Source organism: Colobus angolensis, unplaced genomic scaffold (genome assembly GCF_000951035.1).
Source record: "Colobus angolensis palliatus isolate OR3802 unplaced genomic scaffold, Cang.pa_1.0 Scaffold248, whole genome shotgun sequence".
Classification (NCBI taxonomy): Eukaryota; Metazoa; Chordata; class Mammalia; order Primates; family Cercopithecidae; genus Colobus; species Colobus angolensis.
The window spans coordinates 3,137,826-3,158,410 of NW_012115688.1; the positions used below are offsets into that span (position 1 = coordinate 3,137,826).

A 20,585-nucleotide genomic window follows, 5' to 3' on the forward strand; every position below is an offset into this window, starting at 1 on the left:
AGAGACGGGGTTTCACCGTGTTAGCCAGGATGGTCTCGAACTCCTGACCTTGTGATCCACCCGTCTCGGCCTCCCAAAGTGCTGGGATTACAGGCTTGAGCCACCGCGCCCGGCGGTTCTGCCCTTTTCTTACGAGCTCTCAAGCACCTCCCAAGTTTCCTGACACCACTGTACAACGCCAGCCAGTGTGTCACTGCCCAAGGGGGAGCTTGGAAGTGTGTTTGGCCTGGCCGGGGATGGTGCCAGTGCCTGTCCCTCTAACCAGACCAGGGAACCAAACCAGAATGGCAGGCACAGCCCTGGAGCTAAAACAGGAGGGAGGGATGATGCCTGTGATGGGCTGGGGGTGGGAGGCGGTGGCATTTTCCGCTCCCTCCTTGGGATCCAGGCACGGTGCTTCTGACAGCTGCTATTTGTCAAAGCAAAGATATCCAGGAGGAGGAGAAAAACAGCCTTACTTCTCTGAGCCAGCTATATGCAGGTAACTCCCCAGACACACAGATCACGACTCCTAAAGCCCCTGTGGGGATCTCTGGATAAGCTCATGCAGCTGCTAAGTGGTGATGACTCCCAAGCCCAAGTTTCTGCCACCCAGCGACCGGCCGCTTTTCCTTAAAAGACAAGTCCATAGGGGTGTCTTCCCTTGGGGCTGGAAAACACCACCCATCTCACAGGCACTTCACATCTCCCCCTTTCTGTGAAGTGTGTGCAGGGGGCCCGAGGTGGATGCAGGAACCTGGTCACTGAGTGAACAGACCAGACAGGAGAGACACACACCTGCCCTCCACCACGCCAGGCCTGAGTGTCCTGCAGAGAGCTCTGGCACTATATCCCCAAGAGACCCTGGAGCTGCCAGAAGTATGGAGGGACGGGGAGGCTCACACAGCTGCAGACACAGGTCTGCGCCTGGCTGGGAGGGAAAGCTCGTGCAGCTCCGAGGCAGCAGCTGAATGCAGGAACATACCTCTCCATCTCCACTTGGGCCTGCTGGACATTAAGGGCCCACAGAGAAGGAAGGTGGGAGTCAGAGGGGAAACCCCTAGCAAATGACGCAGAGGCTCAGGATCCGCCCCCTGGCCTCATTTCCAGCCTAGGTGCGGTGGAGTGCCTGGTCCTGCCGCCTCTTCAGCATGCAGAGCTGCTGGCCCAGTCTGCCAGGGACAGGACAGGGCAGTGCCACCCATGCCAGGCCTTGTCAGCTCCCTTTTTGGAAAATATGGGGGGCTGTGCTCTTCAGGCAACGGGGTGACCTTGAGCAGAGAGCATGGCCTACTAGCAGCGGCCCATCCAACTCCCCAGGCCTTTGAAGTGCAATACAATTGTTTTGGTGAGCTGGGTCACCCGCAATGAGGATAGTGGGGACAGCCAACTAAAGCTCAGTCCTGGAGTGCTTCATACTTTCCTACTGAGGCCACCACAGCTCCCTCCCACAGTCCCCTTTCCTGTAGCCACCTGTTTCTGGTTTCCCTACTTGTGTCAGGGCCCTGCAGGCCTGCCCTCATTGCTTTCGCTCCTCATGCACCCAGCAGCGGCCAGTCTGGCGGTCGGTGCAGCTGGTCAGTAACAACTGGACACCTTGGGTGAGCGGTCGCCTGCCCCTCCCTGCCCTCCTGTAGGAGAAGTAACAGGACAGACACCTCCGCAGTCTGACTCCAGCCTGTCCAGCCTGATTCCAGCCCGTACAGCATCTAACAATGGCTCTGGGCAGTGCCCCAAGCAATGCTTGGCAAACTCCTCAGCCAGCACCCAGTTTCCCCAGGCAGGGAAAGGATAGGGTGCTTTCATCCTGACCACAGGGTCTCTGAGAGGAGGAGACACAGGACAAAGAAGTGCCTGCAGTCACAGGACAGGCTACAGCAGGAGCCATTTCTGCTTTTCAAGGAAGCCAGATCCTCTCACATTTTTATTTTATATTTTATTTTTTGAGACAGCGTCAAACTCTGTTGCCTAGGCTGGAGTGCAGTGGCGTGATCAAGCCCACTGCTGCCTCGATCTCCTGGGCTCAAGTGGTCCTCTCACCTCGGCCTCCTGAGTAGCTGGGACTACAGGCACCCACCACCATATCCGACAAATTTTTTATTTTTAGTAAATAGGGTCTCACTATGTTGCCCAGGCAGGTTTCAAATTCCTGAGCTCAAGCAATCTTGGCTTCCCAAAGTGTTGGGATTACAGGCATGAGCCACTGCACCCAGCCTCCTTTGACTTTTAAAGATAGCTTGTGTGACATTTAGCATCTCAAGAGCCTTGAAGATGGGGGCAATGGCCTTTTGCAGAGGGGAGGAAGAGAGCATCATGACGTAAAAAGCTGGGCATGGGCTTCCGACACCCAGAACACAGCTGAAGGGAGCTCTCCTTGGTGCTGCTGGCAAATGAACCTGCCGCCCCCCAGATTCTCCCTAGGCCGAGGACCCCTAAGCTCTCAGTTAACAGGGGGTCACCTGCACAACTCCACAGGATTACGATGCTCGTCCGTTCGGAGCATCGTCAGTCAGACCCCCACCTCCACGCTTGTTCTGCTAGCCCAGAGACTCAGGGTAAAAATGTGAGTGCGTATTCTTTAGGGCACGGTCCCTCACTCTCAGAGTCACAAACAGAGATGTTAGAAAGGGAGAGAAATGAAAAGACCCATTCGGGTTGATCCATCTTACCCACAAAAACGAACCAACAAACCCCCTCCCTTCTATACATTATCCTCGCCTTCCAGGAAGGCACTTAGGAGGACAGGGGGTTTAACGTTCGGTGCTCTGGGGTCGACCAACCGCCCTTCCCTGCCCCTCCAGCAGGGGCTCAGCACATTCCCAAACCTCCCCAGCCAGGTGCCTGTTCTCAGAGCATCAGGCACTGGCTAAACCAGTTAAACTAGTCTTGCCTTTCCTAAATTGTGTTTTTTCTAAGCTGGCAGGCAGCTACTGGAGGCCTTCCAACCCATCACTCAGGCCAACCCTCATAATAAGAAAAATACTACTTTCTATCTGCCTCATTTAGGAGGTTTCTACTTTTTTCCTTTGGTGGTTAACTAAATTTCATCTTATATAACCATCATAAATTTTCTAAAAATTTCCGCAATTGGTGCCAACAACCACAGAAAGTGTGTGTGTAAATGGGAAGTCTTCAGGGAGTGATCAGGAGTTCTAGTGAATCTTCATCAGAAATCTCTTCACTCTCTAAGAAAACCCCACCTCGCCCCCTTTCCAGAAAGATTCCAGGAATTTACACCTCTGACTGTGAAGTCTTTTTTTTTAAATTAGAAAAGATAACATGCAGCAGGTGAGGATGGGATGATAGCAAATCATGGAGAAAACATCGGAGCTCCTGAACCTTGGCCCACGGTCTGTGCTCCCTCTGAGCTGGAGCAGGCCCCGGGCGTGCCTGGGGATGCCCACTCTACATACATCCCCGGAAGCAAATGCTCTCTTCTTACCTGGAAGGTTTAGGGTCTGCAGAAAGACAAAGACTGAACATGAGGAGTCCATACCACATGAACAGTGTCCACAGAGGGCCGGACCACTGTTTCTGAACAAAGCACTTCACCACCTTGAGACAAAGTCCACTGGAAGGACTGGAGACAACTGGCCTCTCTTTGCCTCCAGTGGTAAAGGACTGGCTTTTGCAAAAGAGATCCTTAGGTTTAAAGCCTCTAGTTTACATGCACACACACACACACACGTACACATACAGAGACACACACACACCCTTGAGGAGGTGGCCTGCTTCTCAATTCTAGGACAAAGGAAAAACTAGAACCAGAACCAGAGGAGCAGTGGTCATGCCTCAGGCTGGCTGGCCAACCTCCCCTTCCTCTAAGGGGGCCCCGGCTCTCAGTGTGGTTTCTGTAGCCTTGGGTGAGGCTGCCGGTGGTGGGGTGTAGGGGGGTGAACCAACAGCACCAGGCACTCAAGTGCTGATACAGAGAGGGACATGGGGACACACATGGTGGCGTCCCAGGCAGTTCTCTGGCAGAGGAGCTGGACAGGCTCACCTTCCCTGTTCTCTACAGGGCAGTGGGGGTAACTCTGCATTTGGGGCATGGGGGCCCAAGAGCACTCTGTCCTCCACGGCTGCTCTTGCAAAGTTCTTGCTGAGAACCAGGTTTTCTCAGGCTGAGCCCCTCTGAGGCTTCTTTGTATTCTTCCTACAACAAACGCAGTGTCTACAGAGAACGCCCTAGCAACCCACAGGACAAACGGAGGACTTCATGAGGTCTCCACACATGTGGGAAAGAACTGAATAGGGTTTTTGAGGCCATGGCTGGGGAGGGCTGTGAGACACAGGGAAGGCTCCTCTCCCTCCCTGGTCCCAGGCAGAGACGGCAAACAGGGACAAAGCCGAGCCTGAGCGTCCTGACAGCATGCACGCGACAGGACTGACGCGAAGCCTGAAGCACATGTGACGATAGACTTAGAGGCTCAGCAGCAGTCAGCCCAGGAGAAAGGAGAGGCTGTCCCCTGGGGAGGAAAGGGGCTTCCCAGACCACAGCTATGATGCCCAGGAGAGGGCTGTGCTGGTCCTCCCACCTGAGCATGGGCTAACAGACGCATAGAGCTGAGCCACGTGGGTAATATGCCCACCTGCATCCAGAGTCTTTTGGCTAACAAGTAATTAAGAGAGAAGTTTTCAGGAGACCCAAGTGGATGCCATTAGTCAGTTACTTCCCAGGAGATGCTCTGAGACCATGATCCCTCCTAGGCTCATGCTTCGTAGGGGAAAGAGCCTTCTGGGAGTGAGGAGGCTGCAGGGCAGAAAAGAGTCTCCCCAGGAAACATTCTTGCCAGGCTGGTTGCAAGTCATCCAGTCCTCAGATGCTCTCAGAAATCCCAGAACTCTTTTTCCAACCACTAATATGACTTGAATCTGGGAAGGTGGGCCAGGACCGGGGTTGGAGCGCACGCAGGTCCACTGCCTGTTCTAGTGGAAGACGCCGTTTTCTGATGAACATGGTTTGGAGACCAGACTAAACACTAAGCATGGAAAACCAAGGGTCAGCCGTGGAGTGGGCTGAGCAGCACTGAGCAGAAGTCTGTGGGCTCTGGAAAACTGCAAAAAGAAACCTATAGAAGGTCTCACATCTTCCATGGCAGCTATAACTTCCCAAGCACTGACCATGTGCCAGGCTCTGTACCAAAGAGCTTTATGTGCCATCTCTTACCCAGTTCTGACAATCCTATGAACCAAGTATTGCTATCCACATTTTACAGACCAGAAAACTGAGGCTCCGTTAAGCCGAGATTGTAGACAGTGAGTGTACACTGCAAGACTGTAGACAGTGAGTGGTAGAGGGAGATTCGAACTCACATCAGCTGAACTCCAAAGTCTTATGCACAGCATGCTAGGCAGATGTTGACAGTCATTTTGTTCCCCAGAGGCGTCCTGTTAGGTTAGCTTGGGTGTTTTGAAATCCCCTGCCCTCAGGATCCTACCCACTGCGGTATTCACTGTTCAGCTCTGAGGCAGCCTCCAAGGTAGGAGGCAACATGGCCGGGGTGGAGCAGCAAGGTGGCCTGTCCGCATTTTCAATCCCCAGAACATCTCTACGTCACACATACTCCCCGTCAAGCTCTCTGGTGTGGATCACAGGACTAAATCAGGTGTTCGTCCGAGTTCAAACATGACAATGAGATGACCAGCCTCCCAGCACTCCGTACATGCCACCAGCACAGAGCACCCACCTCCCCAAGAAGGGTGGGTGCTTGCTCTGGGCCCCTCCTCTGAGCCGTGGAGGACATCTGGCTGTCTTGGGGCCTTCCACAGTCAAGTATGTGATGGGTGAAGGAATGGCTGCATCTCCCAGCCAAAGTCCTCAGAACTGAGTTGCAGAGAGGCAGGGGACTAACTGAGCAACCCGAGAGCCTTCCCAGGCCTCAGACCTGACCCCTGGGCCTTCCTTCCTTTTCCTGCTCCTCTTCCTCTCTGACTTGAGCAGCAAGGCTCCCTGAACAGTTCACTTCCTCACCACCACTCAGGGACACCTGCCAGAGAGCAGGGTGAAAATATGGCCCAGAGCCACCCTCGACTGGAGGCTCCCCCCAGAACTGGCTGGCTCCCCCGACGGATGCTCTGGAGGCTGGTGAGGCAAGCCAAGCCCTTACCGTTGTAGGAGAGGCGAGGTTTGCTCAAACACATTATAAAGTGCATTTCCATCTCATCAGAAGCCACAGACTTGGAGCAAATGGGGCACTTGAAACCTGCAAGAGAGGAGAACGGGATGAAATGTTTTCTCCAGATCCAGTACATCCACAGTACACGTGGACACTCGAATGACAGCTGTGTGGGCTCAGGGTCAATGTGGAGGATGACCATTGGAACAGACCCTAGATCTGTCCTCCTTCAAGGACTCATTTGAGCATTTGCCTTTTTTTTTTTTTTTTGAGACGAAGTCTCGCTCTGTCACCCAGGCTGGAGCGCAGTGGCACAATCTCAGTTCACTGCAACCTCCGCCTCCCGGGTTCAAGTGATTCTCTTGCCTCAGCCTCCCAAGTAGCTGGGATTACAGGTGTCCGCCATGATGCCTGGCTAATTTTTATATTTTTAGTAGAGACGGAGTTTCGCTATGTTGGCCAGGCTAGTCTTGAACTCCTGACATCAGGTGATTTGCCTGCCTCGGCCTCCCAAAGTGCTGAGATTACAGGCATGAACCACCGTGCCCAGTGGCATTTGCCGTTTTGACTGCAGCCTCTGACTGACTACCAGCTTTCACTAGGGCTCTCCCTGGGGCCTTATGACCCTCGTTAAGGTTTAACCAAGGTCACTGACACCTGACTTGAATTTTACTTGCTTCAGACCCTTTCTCAGAGGGGTCTGGTGGACAATGGGGTAGGGAGGCATCAAACCAAGGCACCTGGAAACAGCCTTTGCATAACAGTTTAACATCCTTCTGCCTCACAGCCTTTCAGCCCCTTGGTTGGATCACCCTGGGAGGAATCTCATCCCTCACCCAGCTCCCAGCCTCAGCCGCCCATGCCAGGTAGCACCTCTCTCCCTCTGCCTCCCTTGTGGCTTAAGGCCACTGTCCTTTGAGATGTGTGTGAGCTGAGGGGTGGCCCTCCAAAGTGCTCCCAGATGCCACACGAGCCTTAGCCAAATGCCACCAAGAGTAACAGCTGTTTCACGGTACCAGGCCAGTATCGGGTATTGTGATCCTGCTGTTTTATTCCCAAGGCAGTATGAACTGCTTATACATCCAAAGAGTTTCAACTGATACAGAATTGTACCCATACTGGAGAATTTTGGTTGAGAATCTTCTGAGTTGAACTCTGTTAAGCAAACCTAATCCCTTGATCCATTTTTCCATACAACACAGATGAATTATTTCTAATATTTTCCATTCTGCTTTCATTGAAATGATTTTCAAATGGATCGATTCTTTTCCATACAAATTCTATCAAAAAGATCTGTTGCCACTGAAATATTATTTGTCTGCACTAAATTGTGCACATCACAGCTTCTCCCTTTTGTGACTGTGATTCCTGACCGCCCAGCCTGGACTTCCTTATGTGGCACATCTAACAATAGCTGACCCTTGAACAACATGGGCTCGAATGGCGGGGCTCCACTTCCATGTGGATTCTCTATCGCCTCTGCCACCCTGAGACACAAGACCAACGCTGCCTCTTCCTCAGACTACTCAATGTGAAGACGATGAAGACCTTTATGATGATCCACTTCCAGTTAATGAACAGTAAATATATTTTCTCTTCCTTATATATATATTTAAATGTTATTAAAAATTTTTTTAATATTAGAGATGAGGTCACACTATGTTGCCTAGGTTGGTTTTGAACCCCTGGGCTCAAACAGTGTCCTGGCCTCAGCCTCCCAAAGTGCTAGGATTACAGGTGTTAGCCACCGTGCCTGGCCACTTCCTTATCATTTCCTTAATAACATTTTATTTTCGCTCTCTTTATTGTAATACAGTATATAATACAGTTATAACATACAAAATCCATCTTCATTGACTGTTTATGTTATTGGTAAGGCTTCTGGTCAACAGCAGGCTATTAGTAGTTAAGTTGTGGGGGAGTCCAAAGTTATACACAGGGCTGGGTGTGGTGGTGCACACCTGTAATTCCAGTAGTCTGGGAGGCTGAGGCGGGCAGACTGCTTGAGCTTAGGAGTTTGAGACTAGCCTAGGCAACATGGCAAAAGCCTGTCTCTACAAAAACTACAAAAAAAAAAAAAATTAGCTGGGAGTGGTGGTGTGTGCCTGTAATCCTAGCTACTTGGGAGGCTGAGCTGGGAGGATTGCTTGAGCCCAGGAGGTCAAAGCTGCAGTGAGCCATGTTCGTGCCACTGCACTCCAGCCTAGGGGACACAGCAAGACCCTGCCTCAAAAAAAAAAAAAAAAGAAAAAGAAAAAGAAAAAGTTATATGCAGATTTTTAACTGTGTAGGAGTCAGAGCCCCCCACGTAGTTCAAGAGTTCACTGTACTGTTGTAAAGACCGGACTCTTGTGTTCATTTTTAGTCAAATTTTCCATATGCAGTTTTAATTCACACTAGTGATAACCATCTGCAACATTTCTTTTCTTTTCTTTTTTGATATGGAGTCTCACTCTGCAGAGTGAGTGCAGTGGCACTCTGGAGTGCAGTGGCACGATCTCCGCTCACTGCAACCTCTGCCTGCAGGGTTCAAGAGATTCTCTCACCTCAGCCTCCCGAGTAGCTGGGATTACAGGTGAGTGCCACCATGCCCGGCTAATTTTTGTATTTTTAGTAGAGATGGGGTTTTGCCGCATTGGCTAGACTGGTCTCAAACGCCTGACCTCAGGTGATCTACTTGCCTGAGCTTCCCAAAGTGCTAGGATTACAGGCATGAGTCATCCAACATTTCTTATGAAACAGATAAAAGGCTGAATGTGGCCGGGCATGGTGTCTCATGCCTGTAATCCCAGCACTTTAGGAGGGCAAGGCGGAGAGATCACTTGAGCTCAGGAGTTCAAGACTAGACTGAGCAACATAGTGAAACCCTGCCTCTACAATTAAAAATAATAATAAAAAAATAAATTTTTATTTAATTGGGTGCCTAACTCTGCATGAAAAGCCATGACTCTGGTGGTCCAGGGTGCTGAGAGACGGGAGGCTAACTGATGCACCACTTTGCTTCAAGTCCTCTCCAAATCTTTTTTTTTTTTTTTTTCCTTCATTGGCAGTGCTTTGAACTATGCGACCAGGCAGAAAATTCAGGGCCTGGTTAACTACAAAGTGGACACTTGACTCCATGGCACACCTCTTTCCTCAGAGATTCTTAGCATCTAAGCATCTCAGCTAAAAAGTCTTGGAAATGCTACCAATCCAAGGACTTTAGCGGAGCGCTGGGAAACGGCTGTATTTCTAACCTCTGGGTGGTTACAAATCCATCAGTAACAAAGCTGGAAGACCAGGCCTAGTGTGGTGGCTCATGCCTGTAATCCCAGCATTACTGTGGGAGAGGCTGTGGTGGGAGGATCGCTTAAACTCAGGAGTTTGAGACCTGCTCGGGCTACACAGTGAGACTCCATTCTCCACAAAAAGGACACAATAACAACAACAAACCCCAGAAGAACGTAAAGAAAGGAGGGGAATTCCATCCAGTTTTCTTGCACAGCTGGATCTAAACACACGAGGCTGATTATTTTCTAACTCAGTTTAGAAATATGCAGATCCAGGGTCACAGCTCGATGGGGTGGCCTCACAGACGGAAGATGCTTTTCTGATCCAGCCTAAGTCCCTCTACAGTCACATGGGGTTTTTTTCAACCCCAAAGACCAAGGTTTTGCAACCCTTTAAATAACTAAAGGACACCTGCACTTTAACCTGGGAAGGTGGCACCTGCCTGCAGGCTGAGGCTGTGGGAGGAGAGGAGGGATGTGGTCTAGGACAGGCCCTCTGCCTCCAGGCCCTGACACTCTCATTGCCTAGCGTTCAAGTGACCTGTGATGAAGAACAAAACTACACCTCATGGGTACTCACGTTTCTGAGAACTCAGAACAGATTCAAGGTTACCCCTATAATAGCATCATTTACTCCCCTGTATTCCAGCGTGATTCCTTGAGTGCAGGAGCGGGGTTAAGTTACAGCTAAGGTGCTAGGAAGTAGGCCACCCAACAAGAAGGTCTATAAAGGAGTATCACCAGACACTCATGTCCTAGAAAAAAAGGGCTGAGACTCACATGTTTAGAGTAATCCCCTCACTGTCCACATGAGGGAACGGGCCCTGGTGAAGGCCTCTGAGTAGCACACTGTCACACAGCTGAGGAGGTGGAGCTGAGACTAGCCTCAGGGTTCTCTGCTTCAAAGCTCAAGTCCTTTCCATCAGGGTAGGGAGAGTTGGTCATAGGGTTTTAAGAATGAGGTAGGTTGGGAAATATTACCTGGAGAGGAAGCACCACTGGTGTAGGAAGAGGCCTACACTTTAACTAAAAGAGGGTTAGTAACACCAGTATCTACTACCTCTGGTGTTTCTGTTTTGTTTTATTTTGGCATAGCTCAAGAAATAACTCTGGGTTGGGCATGGTGGTTCACACCTGTAATACCAGCATTGTGGGAGGCCATGGTGGGAGGATCACTTTAGCCCAGGAGTTTGAGATCTGCCTGGACAACACAGGGAGACTCTGTCTCTATTAAAAAAAAAATTTTTTTTTTTAAATTAGCTGAGTGTGATGGTACACACCTCTAGTCCCAGCTACTTGGGAGGCTGAGGCAGGAGAATTGCTTGAGCCCAGGAGGTTGAGGCTGCAGTGAGGCATGATCATGCCACTACACTCCAGCCTGGCCAACAGAGTGAGACCTTGTCTAAACAAAAACCAAAAATGAATAAGTTGGTGTCTATTACATGAGTGGGAAATCGCATGATGACCTGGCTTTCCCATCCTCAAGACCATGGCAAGGGCACACTGGCCACGGGCTCTGCAGAGTCCACTAGGGGGTGGCCAGCAGCCCCATCTCTGCTGGGTGCCATCACCGTTTCCTTTGAACCTCTCGAGCACTGTGCACTGTGACTGGCACTTGTCATACTGCCAACTGGAAACCAACAGTTTCTCTTTAACTTCTGCAGCACCTACTCTTGCATATGATAATAAATAATAGTTTGCGTTTATTGAGTCATTACTATGGACAGCCATGGTGCTTTACGTGTCTTCTCATATACGGTAGGTAGGTACTATCTACCATTAATGCCATTTTACAGATGAGGACATCAAGGCTCAGAAGAGTACATAACCTGATCAAGATTCACATGGCCAGAAAGAGGAGGAGCTGGCCCACGACACCGAGAGTCTGCAATCTTGCTCACATGCTGTGCTGCTGACTGACTAGCACAGAAGAGTTACATGGCAGAAAGAACAAAAATACTACCAGCTATTACCGAATACTCATTTATGAACCTTCTACATTGTCCCAGCAATTTCTCCTTAAGTGCCCCATGGTCCTGACTAACCTCGTAGCCTGAAACAATGGACACTTTTTTTCTTAGGAACTCTGTTAATCTGGAGTTCTGCTTTCCGTTTGGCACAGAGCCTAAAGCACTGGTTGTAAGATGCTGAATCTGCAGATTACCTTTTAAACGGAAAATAAAGGGTAAAAGGTAAGAAGGACAGAAAAACACAGACAGCTAGAAAAGACTAATATCCCCCCAAACCTTCTTTCCTGAAAGGCCATCCGATGATCAAGATGGATTCTCCCACTCTGCCGCCCAAATCTTTTCCCATAAGCGTCCACTACAGCCCTACAGAATGATACATCCTGTGACATTTATGAGCTACCTGAAGGTTAAAATATCCAGGAAATGTTGAGTCCATTTTGGAAAAAAGCTCTCACCAAATTAAAATCAGCCCCGCAAAACAAAAGTAAACCAAAGGTCTGCAAAGTCATCCAGCCCGCATGATTTTGTCAAATTTCCTAGGAGACCTTCATCAGCACTCAGAGCAGGTAAGAGATGCTTTTTTATTTTCCTTCAGGAGAAAGCTACAGGATACTCCCTAAGCCTCTGAGACCAGGCTCTGCGCGTCACACCCTGGAAGCCAGGGGAGCAGCCAGACAGCGCTCCAGCAGCTCCCTGCACAGGGGCTGTGTCTGCCAAAAGTTTGTGACCGTCAGTGAAGGGAGATGTCACAGTTTGGTCAGGCTTGCTGGCCAAGCCTGACACTGGTTCACTGTAGGCCATCATCTCCTCCCACCAGACAGAGGCAGAGGCAGAGAACGTACCCCTGGTTCCTTGTCCTTTTCTGCCAGTATCTGCAAATGAGGAAGGAACAAATGACAGAGCACTGTGGGGAATGTGTCCTTAATCACCCAGTTCTGCTCTGGGTGGGTTCTGCCAAGCAAATGCGTCTACAGGATTCCTCCACTTCCGATCAAGAGAAGCCAAGAGAGTCCTTCTAATGGAGACCTGGTTTCCTTTCTTTCTCTTGTCATTAGATCAGCTCACTGTTTACACAGCCAGAAGAGCTGAGCAGAGAGCTGGATCAGCCAGAGTCCAGCTGCTTCCTGTCTTTCAAAAAGTTCCTTAAGTAGGGAATCCTTTGCCATTTGGTTGGCTGTACCAGAGAGCAAAGCTCTTGAGAGAAGACAAGTCTGCACTTGCCATCTATGACCTCTTACTGTCAGGTCAAAGGGACACCCACAATGTCTGGGTAAGCCCACTGCTAGGTGAACCAACAGTGATCCCAGGAATGCTGATGTGGTCACGTGCATCAAGCATGTTCCTGGACCAGGGTAACTGGGCGTCCCTTCACCCAGGCCCTTCCATTTGACAGAGCAGCCGAGGAAGGATGGGGGCAACTGGTTCAAGCTACAAGAACTCTCCCAATCCACTACAACATTTATTATGCAATATCAACTCGCGTTTTTGTGCTCCGGAGACCGATACACTTCTCATTTTCCAAAGCGGCAACCTTTTCCTTTAAGACCTGATTTCTCAGGGCGGGACCATGTGCTGGCGGCGTGTTGCTCCAGTTTCCCTCCCCAGCCCTCCCTTCTCCCCCTCCCCATGCTGATGCGCTATTTTAAAGGCTGCCCCAGTTCTGCCTGTCTCTGGGATCACCTAAAGGTAGAAGAATCAAAGGAAGCAACCAGGGTAAAGAAAGCCACGCCACGCAGATGGGAGGTCCTGGGGCAGAGGGGCAGATGAGGGTGCCTCTTGGCCGAGGAGCTCAGAGAGCGCCCACCCCTTGACTTTGTCCTTAGCATTCAGTTCTTAGTTTCCAGCCTCGATCTTTCTGTCACATCCTCATGGTGCTTAGTGTCAATAAAATGGGACTTGAATAAACTAATTTTAATAAATGGGATTTATTACAAATAAAGATCAAGGGGTAATCCTGATGATTTTCTTTTACATTTCTAAGCTGTAGGTATCACATTCTTCATCCTCAAAGACACAGACTCCCTCTCTGTCAACACAGAATTAAGTGAAAACCAATGCACAATTTATCAGTTGCTAAGGTGTGAGTCAGTCTCTCCTAGAGAACATTCTCGACTGGGAAAGGCCCAGGAATTCTGGCTTTTGCCTCTTCCAAAACGTCTCTTCTGGACTCAACCTCTGCAATTCTGTTCTGGGGCCTGGAGGTTCACCTGTTTCCCCAGAAATGTCTCATAAGTAGACATCAGAAGAAGCCATACTGACAATTAAAGTTTAATGTATCTGTGTGTGTGTGTTTACATACCTGTTGTGATGGGTCAATTTGACTGGGTGATGGGGTGCCCAGATTATTTGGCTCAACATTATTTCTGGTGTGTCTGTGAGGGTGGTTCCAGATGAGATTAGCATTTGAAACCATAGACTGAGTGAAGCGGACCGCCCTTCCCAAGGTGGGGAGGGCCTCATCCAATCCACTGAGGACCTGAATAGGATCAAAAGGCAAAGAGGAGAAATTTCACTCTCTCTCTACCTAACTGCTTGAGGTGGGACACTGGTCTTCTCTTGCCTTTGAACTAGGACGTACACCATCAGCTCTCCTGGTTCTCAGGCCTTCAAACTCGAACTGCAACTACATACTCCACGAGTTTTCCCAGGTCTCCAGCGTGAAGATGGCAGATCATAGGATTTCTCAGCTTCCATAATCATGTGAGCCAATTTCTTATAATAAATCTCTACACACACACACACACACACTCACTCACTCTTTCTCTCTCTCACTCACTCTGTTGGACCAGTTTCTCCAGAAAACACTGACCAATACATCTGTCTATTAAAATACCAAACAAAAACTTTAAAGCACTAGCAACATCAGATGTTGGTAATGTTGGTGAAGATGTGTAGCAACCGGAACTCTCACATGTGTTTGAGGGAATATAAAATGACACAATCACTTTGGGGAAAGGTCTAGTAGTTTCTTATAAAACAAACACACACCTAGCCTATGACCCAAGCAATTTCTCATCTATGTATTTACCCAAAAGAAATGTCAACATATGCCTACAAATAGTCATTTACAAAAATGTTCATCACAGCTTCATTCCTAACAAGCAAAAACTGGAAACAATCCAAATGTCGGTCAACAGAATGGATACAGAAACTGTAGTACATCCATGGAATAAAATGAAACACTACTCAGCTATAAAAAGCAATGAATTACGGATACACGCAACAACATGGATGAATTAAAACATGCCAAGTGAAGGACACAAAAGTGCACACATGATTCTAATTATATGAGGTTCCAGAAAAGGCAAAATTAATCTACTGTGGAAGAAATCAGAACAGTGGTTGTCTCTAGGGGTCAGGGTGGGAGCGGAGATTCACTGAGAAGGTAATGAGAGAACTTTCTGGGATGACAAAAATATTCTATATCATGAGGAAGGTTTGTGTTATACACGTGTATGTGTTTGTCAAAATCCACGAAATATACACTTAAGATTTGAGATTTCATTGTTTGCAAATTTTACCTCAACCAGAAAAAAAACCTATAAACAAATGTGGAACTGTAGTCAACGATCTATATCAGGGAAGTACACTGATGTCTGCAATAAAATGAACAAAAAAAAATATGCATAAGTTAAACTTCTTCCAACTTTTCCAAACGTTTGAAATTTTAATAAACATTGAACAAAGTGTCAAGCAGTAAGCTGTGTTGTGAAGAAAAAGCCAAGCAGAGTGGGTGGGGGTGCTAATTTGGATACAGCGGTCAGGGACAGCCTCTGAGGAGGTGACAGGTGTGGAGAGCCCTTGAGGTATTAGAAGAACAGTGAGGGCAGAGCATCCAGGCACCGCGAGGGCAAGGGCAGTGGGTGACAGCTGGGGGCACACTCTCACTCTTTGTATATGCTCAAATACCTTTCTTTCATTCTGACAGCTGAATGGATAGCTTGCCTGGGTACAGGATGCTTGAGTTGCATTCCTTTTATCTCCGTGGTCTGTAGATGAAATTCCACCATCTTCTAGCTTCTTGGTGTTGCAAATAGGAAATCTGGTGCCAGTGTGACTCTTTTTCCTTAATAATTTGTTCCTTTGGCTTCTGAAAGCTTGAAGATTTTTCTCTTCATCCTAAGAGTTCAGAAATGTTACCAGGACATGCTTAGAGTGTCTTCTCTTATCAGTTTTACCTTTCATTATGCAGACTCAAGTCTTCCTTCTTTAGGGAAATTTTCTTCTATATGTTTCATTACTTCCCCTGGTGGTAAGTCATCAATGCTGTTCACCAAATATTTCTAGCCTTCCTCCTTCCATCCATATATAATGACTGCATGTGCCCACTCTCTTCGAAGTTAAGAGTGGGTTTGTGATTTGCTTTGGCCAATGAAATGTCAGTGGAAGAATGTGCACACACCCAAGCGGACTTTAAAAGCCGGGGCATGACCCGCCATTCTGCCTGACTGCTGCAGGGACCGAGGAGCAGGTGTTGTGAAGAAGCCTCTGCTGGCTCAGGTCCCTGAGTAACAACAGTGAGCACAGTCCCCACTCTGGACCTGCACTGTCTGCGGCAGCATCGGGAAGAAATCAATGTGCCGAGCTGAGCCAGCGAGCTTCTGGGACCATGTATTTTGACAGCATAAGCTAGTCCTGGCCAGTCCTGCCTCAGGCACCCTTCCTCTAACCTTCTTCTTTCTAGAACTCCTGCTGCTTGTATGTCAAATCTCTTGGTTCTATCTTCCAGGTCTCTTATCTCTTTCTCCGTAACTTCTCTTTGCATTTTCTCTGGAGCTCAGCCTTTCTAACTTTGCCTGGGCCTCAACTGCCTCCCCCATGCTTGGCTCAAGGAGGTAAATGGTTGGCACTGGGAGTCAAGGAGTTAGGATATTTATATTCTGGTCTTTACAAATATAGGCTTCCTTGTATCAACTACAATCTAGGTACTTGTCATTTCCAATATTTGTATTCCATATGATAATCTAGTAATATTGTGCCTAGCCACTTTCTTCTGTTGAGTGTTAGGATTCTCAATTTTTATCAACTATAAAGATCCTCTTAGTAGTGATCTTCATTTTCTACTCTAAGCATGGTATATTCCACTCCAACATATTTCTGCTGTTTCTGAATTCTACACTGACTGGTATGGAAGAAAGAGAATCAGACTAGGCATCAGAAGAAAACAGGCTTTCCCAATCACTAGCCAGATGGCCTTGTATGAGATACTTGGTAATATTCAAGCAGTGCCCTTCCTATTCCAGAATTGTTTTAAAGTCCAACCAAGGATGGATGTGTGAATGCTCTGTGCAGAGTAAACCATTTTATCGGCTGCATCTAGTACTGCTCAAATCTACTGAAGCTTGCTGGTAAATCTGTCCATTCGAGGAAATTCACAAATTCTTCAGGCAAAAAAAGTGAAAAATGAGCTGAACTTACATAATGTATTTTGTGGACTCCAAGATGCCATCAATTATAAGCGGCACCATTACAAAACTCCAAAAAAGGGAAGAAAAACTGCCAACAATTTTTTTCAATATGGTATTCCACAGATATTTATAATTTTAAGATGTGATTATATGACAAATCTCGATTTTAAAGTTGTTAAATTGTGAAGTGTCTGTGCCTCAGAATCAACAAACATATGAAAAATACATATATGAATATTTGAAAAATCATACTGACTGAATTCCAATGATAGACCCAATAAATTTATTCCTGGCTGGGTGCTGTGGCTCATGCCTCTAATCCCAGCACTTCAGGAGGCCAAGGCGGGTGGATCACTTGAGCTCAGGTATTCAAGACCACCGTGGGCAACATGGTGAAACCCTGTCTCTACCAAAAATATAAAAATTAGCCAGGCATGGTGGCATGTGCCTGTGGTCCCAGCTACTTGGGAGGCTGAGGTGGCAGGATGGCTGGAGCCTGTAAGTTGAGGCAGCAGTCAGCCTTGATTGGGTCATTGCACTCCAACCTGGGTGACACAGCAGGACCCTGTCTCAAACTTATTCCTTTCCACTTACTGTAAACCAGAAGAGCCTGAGTGAAGACATTTGTCTACAGCTAGGAACAAAAGGAAGGACTGCACAGTGTGTGCATGGAAGTGAGCATGAGGACATCAAACCCACCCTGCTGTACAGTAAGTCCAGCCTATAGCCTGCCAGGTGGAGCCTCAACAACAGTATTCCAGTCACATGAAGAATGGGGAAAGCATCTACCAGGAGCAGGAGCTACGGCCATTCATTAGTCCTCTTCCCTTTGACCCTCTAGCCCATTTCTTCCAAAGAGAGGCCCTTAAAGGGCTACTTAGGAGTGAAATGACAGGGAAGTAGGGACAGGGACATGATGGTCCAATGACCTGAGTCTGAGCAGATACAAGAAGCTGAAAACCGACCAGGTGCAGTGGCTCACACTTGTAATTCCAACACTTTGGGAGGTTGAGGCAGGAGGATTGCTTTAAGTCAGGAGTTCAAGACTGCCAGCCTGGGCAACATAGTGAGACCCCCATCTCTACCAAAAAGAAAAAAAAAAGCAGCAGCAGCAGTAGTAGCAGCAGCTGAAAATGTCAGCATGAGTGTGAAATGTGAATCAAGTCTCTAACTACTGTCTAAGAAAGATGAATATCGATTTATAACTCCTTGTCACCTGGCTACCACGCCTGGGCAAATTTAGGGGCATTCAATTATGACTCAAACAGTGTGGATGTAAAGTCTCCAGGGAAACACTTGACTTGTATTTTGGAGATGTCTTATTTAAAGGATGGACCATCTGTTGAAAAAGGAGATCCTCTTCCTCTTGGTGCAGTAGCCCAAGAATTTCTTCTAGTTCTTAGACATTCGGGATTACCTATAAGCTAGGCAGTAGGATAGACAGGTCTGGTCAGGAAATGCCCGGTCATTCGAATGAACATCACGCTCTCCTGGCACATGGCTGCTCCACCTCTGTTTCCACCGCCGACACACTGCACACCTACATCCCTTGGACCCAAAACCCACTGCTGCTGCTGGTGTGGACTTTCCAGCATTTGGGCAATGCCAGAGAACACTCCTAAGAGTGGGATGAATTCCCCTGCCTGTTCCTCATAAAATCAGCAACAACTGGAGCCAAGGACCACCTTCCCTCAAGAAACAAAAACAAAGGCAACAATAAAAACTGCTCTCTAGGTAAAAAAGGCAGTTACCACTCCCAAGGGATTTGTGGGCTGTCTATACAGCAGAAGAAAGTGTCACTTCCTCCACCTTCAGAAGGAACACTGTCCAAGTAGGACCAGCCATGCAGGTCAGGCTTCACTCTTGGCAGATGCCCTCAGAAGATCTTCCTAGAAAAACAGGACTGGCCTTGGAACTGCCCATTTGCAGCTTGCTTCTTCCCTGGATATAGACTGTTTTCCAAGTACTGGAGTCCTTATTTTTATTTATTTGTCTATTTTTGAGACAGAGTCTTGCTCTGTCCCCCAGGCTGGAGTGCAGTGGCACAATCTTGGCTCACTGCAAGCTCCGTCTTCCGGGTTCACGCTATTCTCCTGCCTCAGCCTCCCGAGTAGCTGGAACTACAGGCGTGTACCACCACGCCAGGCTAATTTTTGTATTTTTAGTAGAGACAGGGGTTTTACCATATTGGCCAGGCTGGTCTCGAACTCCTGACCTTGTGATCCACCCACCTCAGCCTACCAAAGTGCTAGGATTACAGGCGTAAGCCACCACACTCGGCCCTCACTTTTTTTTTTTTTTTTTGAGGCGGAGTCTCACTCTGTAGCCCGGGATGGAGTACTGTGGCCGGATCTCAGCTCACTGCAACCTCCGCCTCCCGGGTTCACGCCATTCTCCTGCCTCAGCCTCCCGAGTAGCTGGGACTACAGGCGCCCGCCACCTCGCCCGGCTAGTTTTTTGTATTTTTTTAGTAGAGACGGGGTTTCACCGTGTTAGCCAGGATGGTCTCGATCTCCTGACCTCGTGATCCGCCCGTCTCGGCCTCCCAAAGTGCTGGGATTACAGGCTTGAGCCACCGCGCCCGGCCGGCCCTCACTTTTTTTAAGAGACAGGGTCTCCCTCTGTTGCCCAGGCTGGAGTGCAGTGATGGGATCTTGACTCACTGCAACCTCCACTCCCCGGGCTCAAGCGGTCCTCCCACCTCAGCCTCTCAAGTAGCTGGGACTCCAAGTGAGTGTGCCACCACGCCCAGCTGGAGTCTTTATTGATGTCATTAGAAATCCCAACCTACAACTAACTTTCCTTTTTTTGTGGAGTGTGTGTGGGGTGGGGGGAGGTGTTTAGAGGGGAAAAGGGAAAAAAGAGTTAGGGAAGGGAAAAGGGCAATGAAGGAAACTTTCACAGAGAATCTATACAGGACCAATAGTTGATTTCTGGGATCCTAAAGGCATCGTCTACCCTACTGTCCACCCTACTGGCTGATAGGAATTTTTCGCCAACAAGAAAGGAAATGCCTGAACACGCTATTAGATCATCTTCAGCACAGCATCTGACTCACCAGCGAACGAACAAGACACTCACATCTAAGTGACTGCTCATATGGAATGAAACCATTTGCCTTGCACTGTGTAACTTATATCAGTTGATGCCAACAGCCCAGCCTTTCTGTGACTGGAGGTCTGTAAGAAGGCTCCTTCCACAGCTCCCAGTATAATCCTGGGATGCAGAATGTGTGCTGCTGTATTCATTTCATTAAAACCATCAGCTCGGCCAGGCACAGTGGTGGAAGCGAAAGAGGAGGGGAGGGGAGGGGAGGGAAGAAAGAAAGAAATGTATGGAAGAGAATTTAAAAAACAAGCAGCCAAATATAATGGAAAAACAGATCTGGGCTCAGAACTTCAGCATTCAAGTGCTGACTTCTCCACGCACAAGTTATATGACCAAGGGCAAGTCCCTGAACCTCCCTGAACTTCCATTTTCTCATCTGTAAAACAGGAATCATTTTACCACCCTAGCCATGACACGGGAACATGTGTGTAACCAGCTGTACAAAGATGTGGTAGGCAGAATAATGGCTCCCCAAACAAGTCCACCTCCAAATCCCCAGAACCTGTGAATGTTTATCTTATGTGGCGAAAATAACTTGGCAGATGTGACGAATACAGAACCTTATTCAGGTGGGTCCGATGTAATCACAGGGTCTTTATTACGGAAAGAGAGAGGCAGAGAAGAAGACATGACTATGGAAGCAGACAGATAGAGATTTGAAGATGCTTTGCTGCTAGCTTTGAAGTTAGATGAAGGGACTATGAGCCAAGGAAAGCGTGGCCTCCAGGAGCTGGG

General features: G+C 48.3%; 1 protein-coding gene across 3 annotated transcripts in view; it reads right to left on the reverse strand.

The window, feature by feature from the left end:
- Positions 1-20,585, reverse strand: part of ZNRF1 (zinc and ring finger 1, E3 ubiquitin protein ligase) — a 127,956-nt gene that overhangs the window by 12,598 nt on the left and 94,773 nt on the right. For 2 of the 3 annotated variants that reach the window (XM_011946028.1, XM_011946027.1), the window contains exon 2: positions 6,087-6,182. In XM_011946028.1, the coding sequence (XP_011801418.1) occupies positions 6,087-6,182 (96 nt within the window). Of the gene's footprint in view, positions 1-3,979; positions 4,133-6,086; positions 6,183-20,585 lie in introns of all 3 variants that reach the window. The other variant, XM_011946026.1, reaches the window with a different exon arrangement.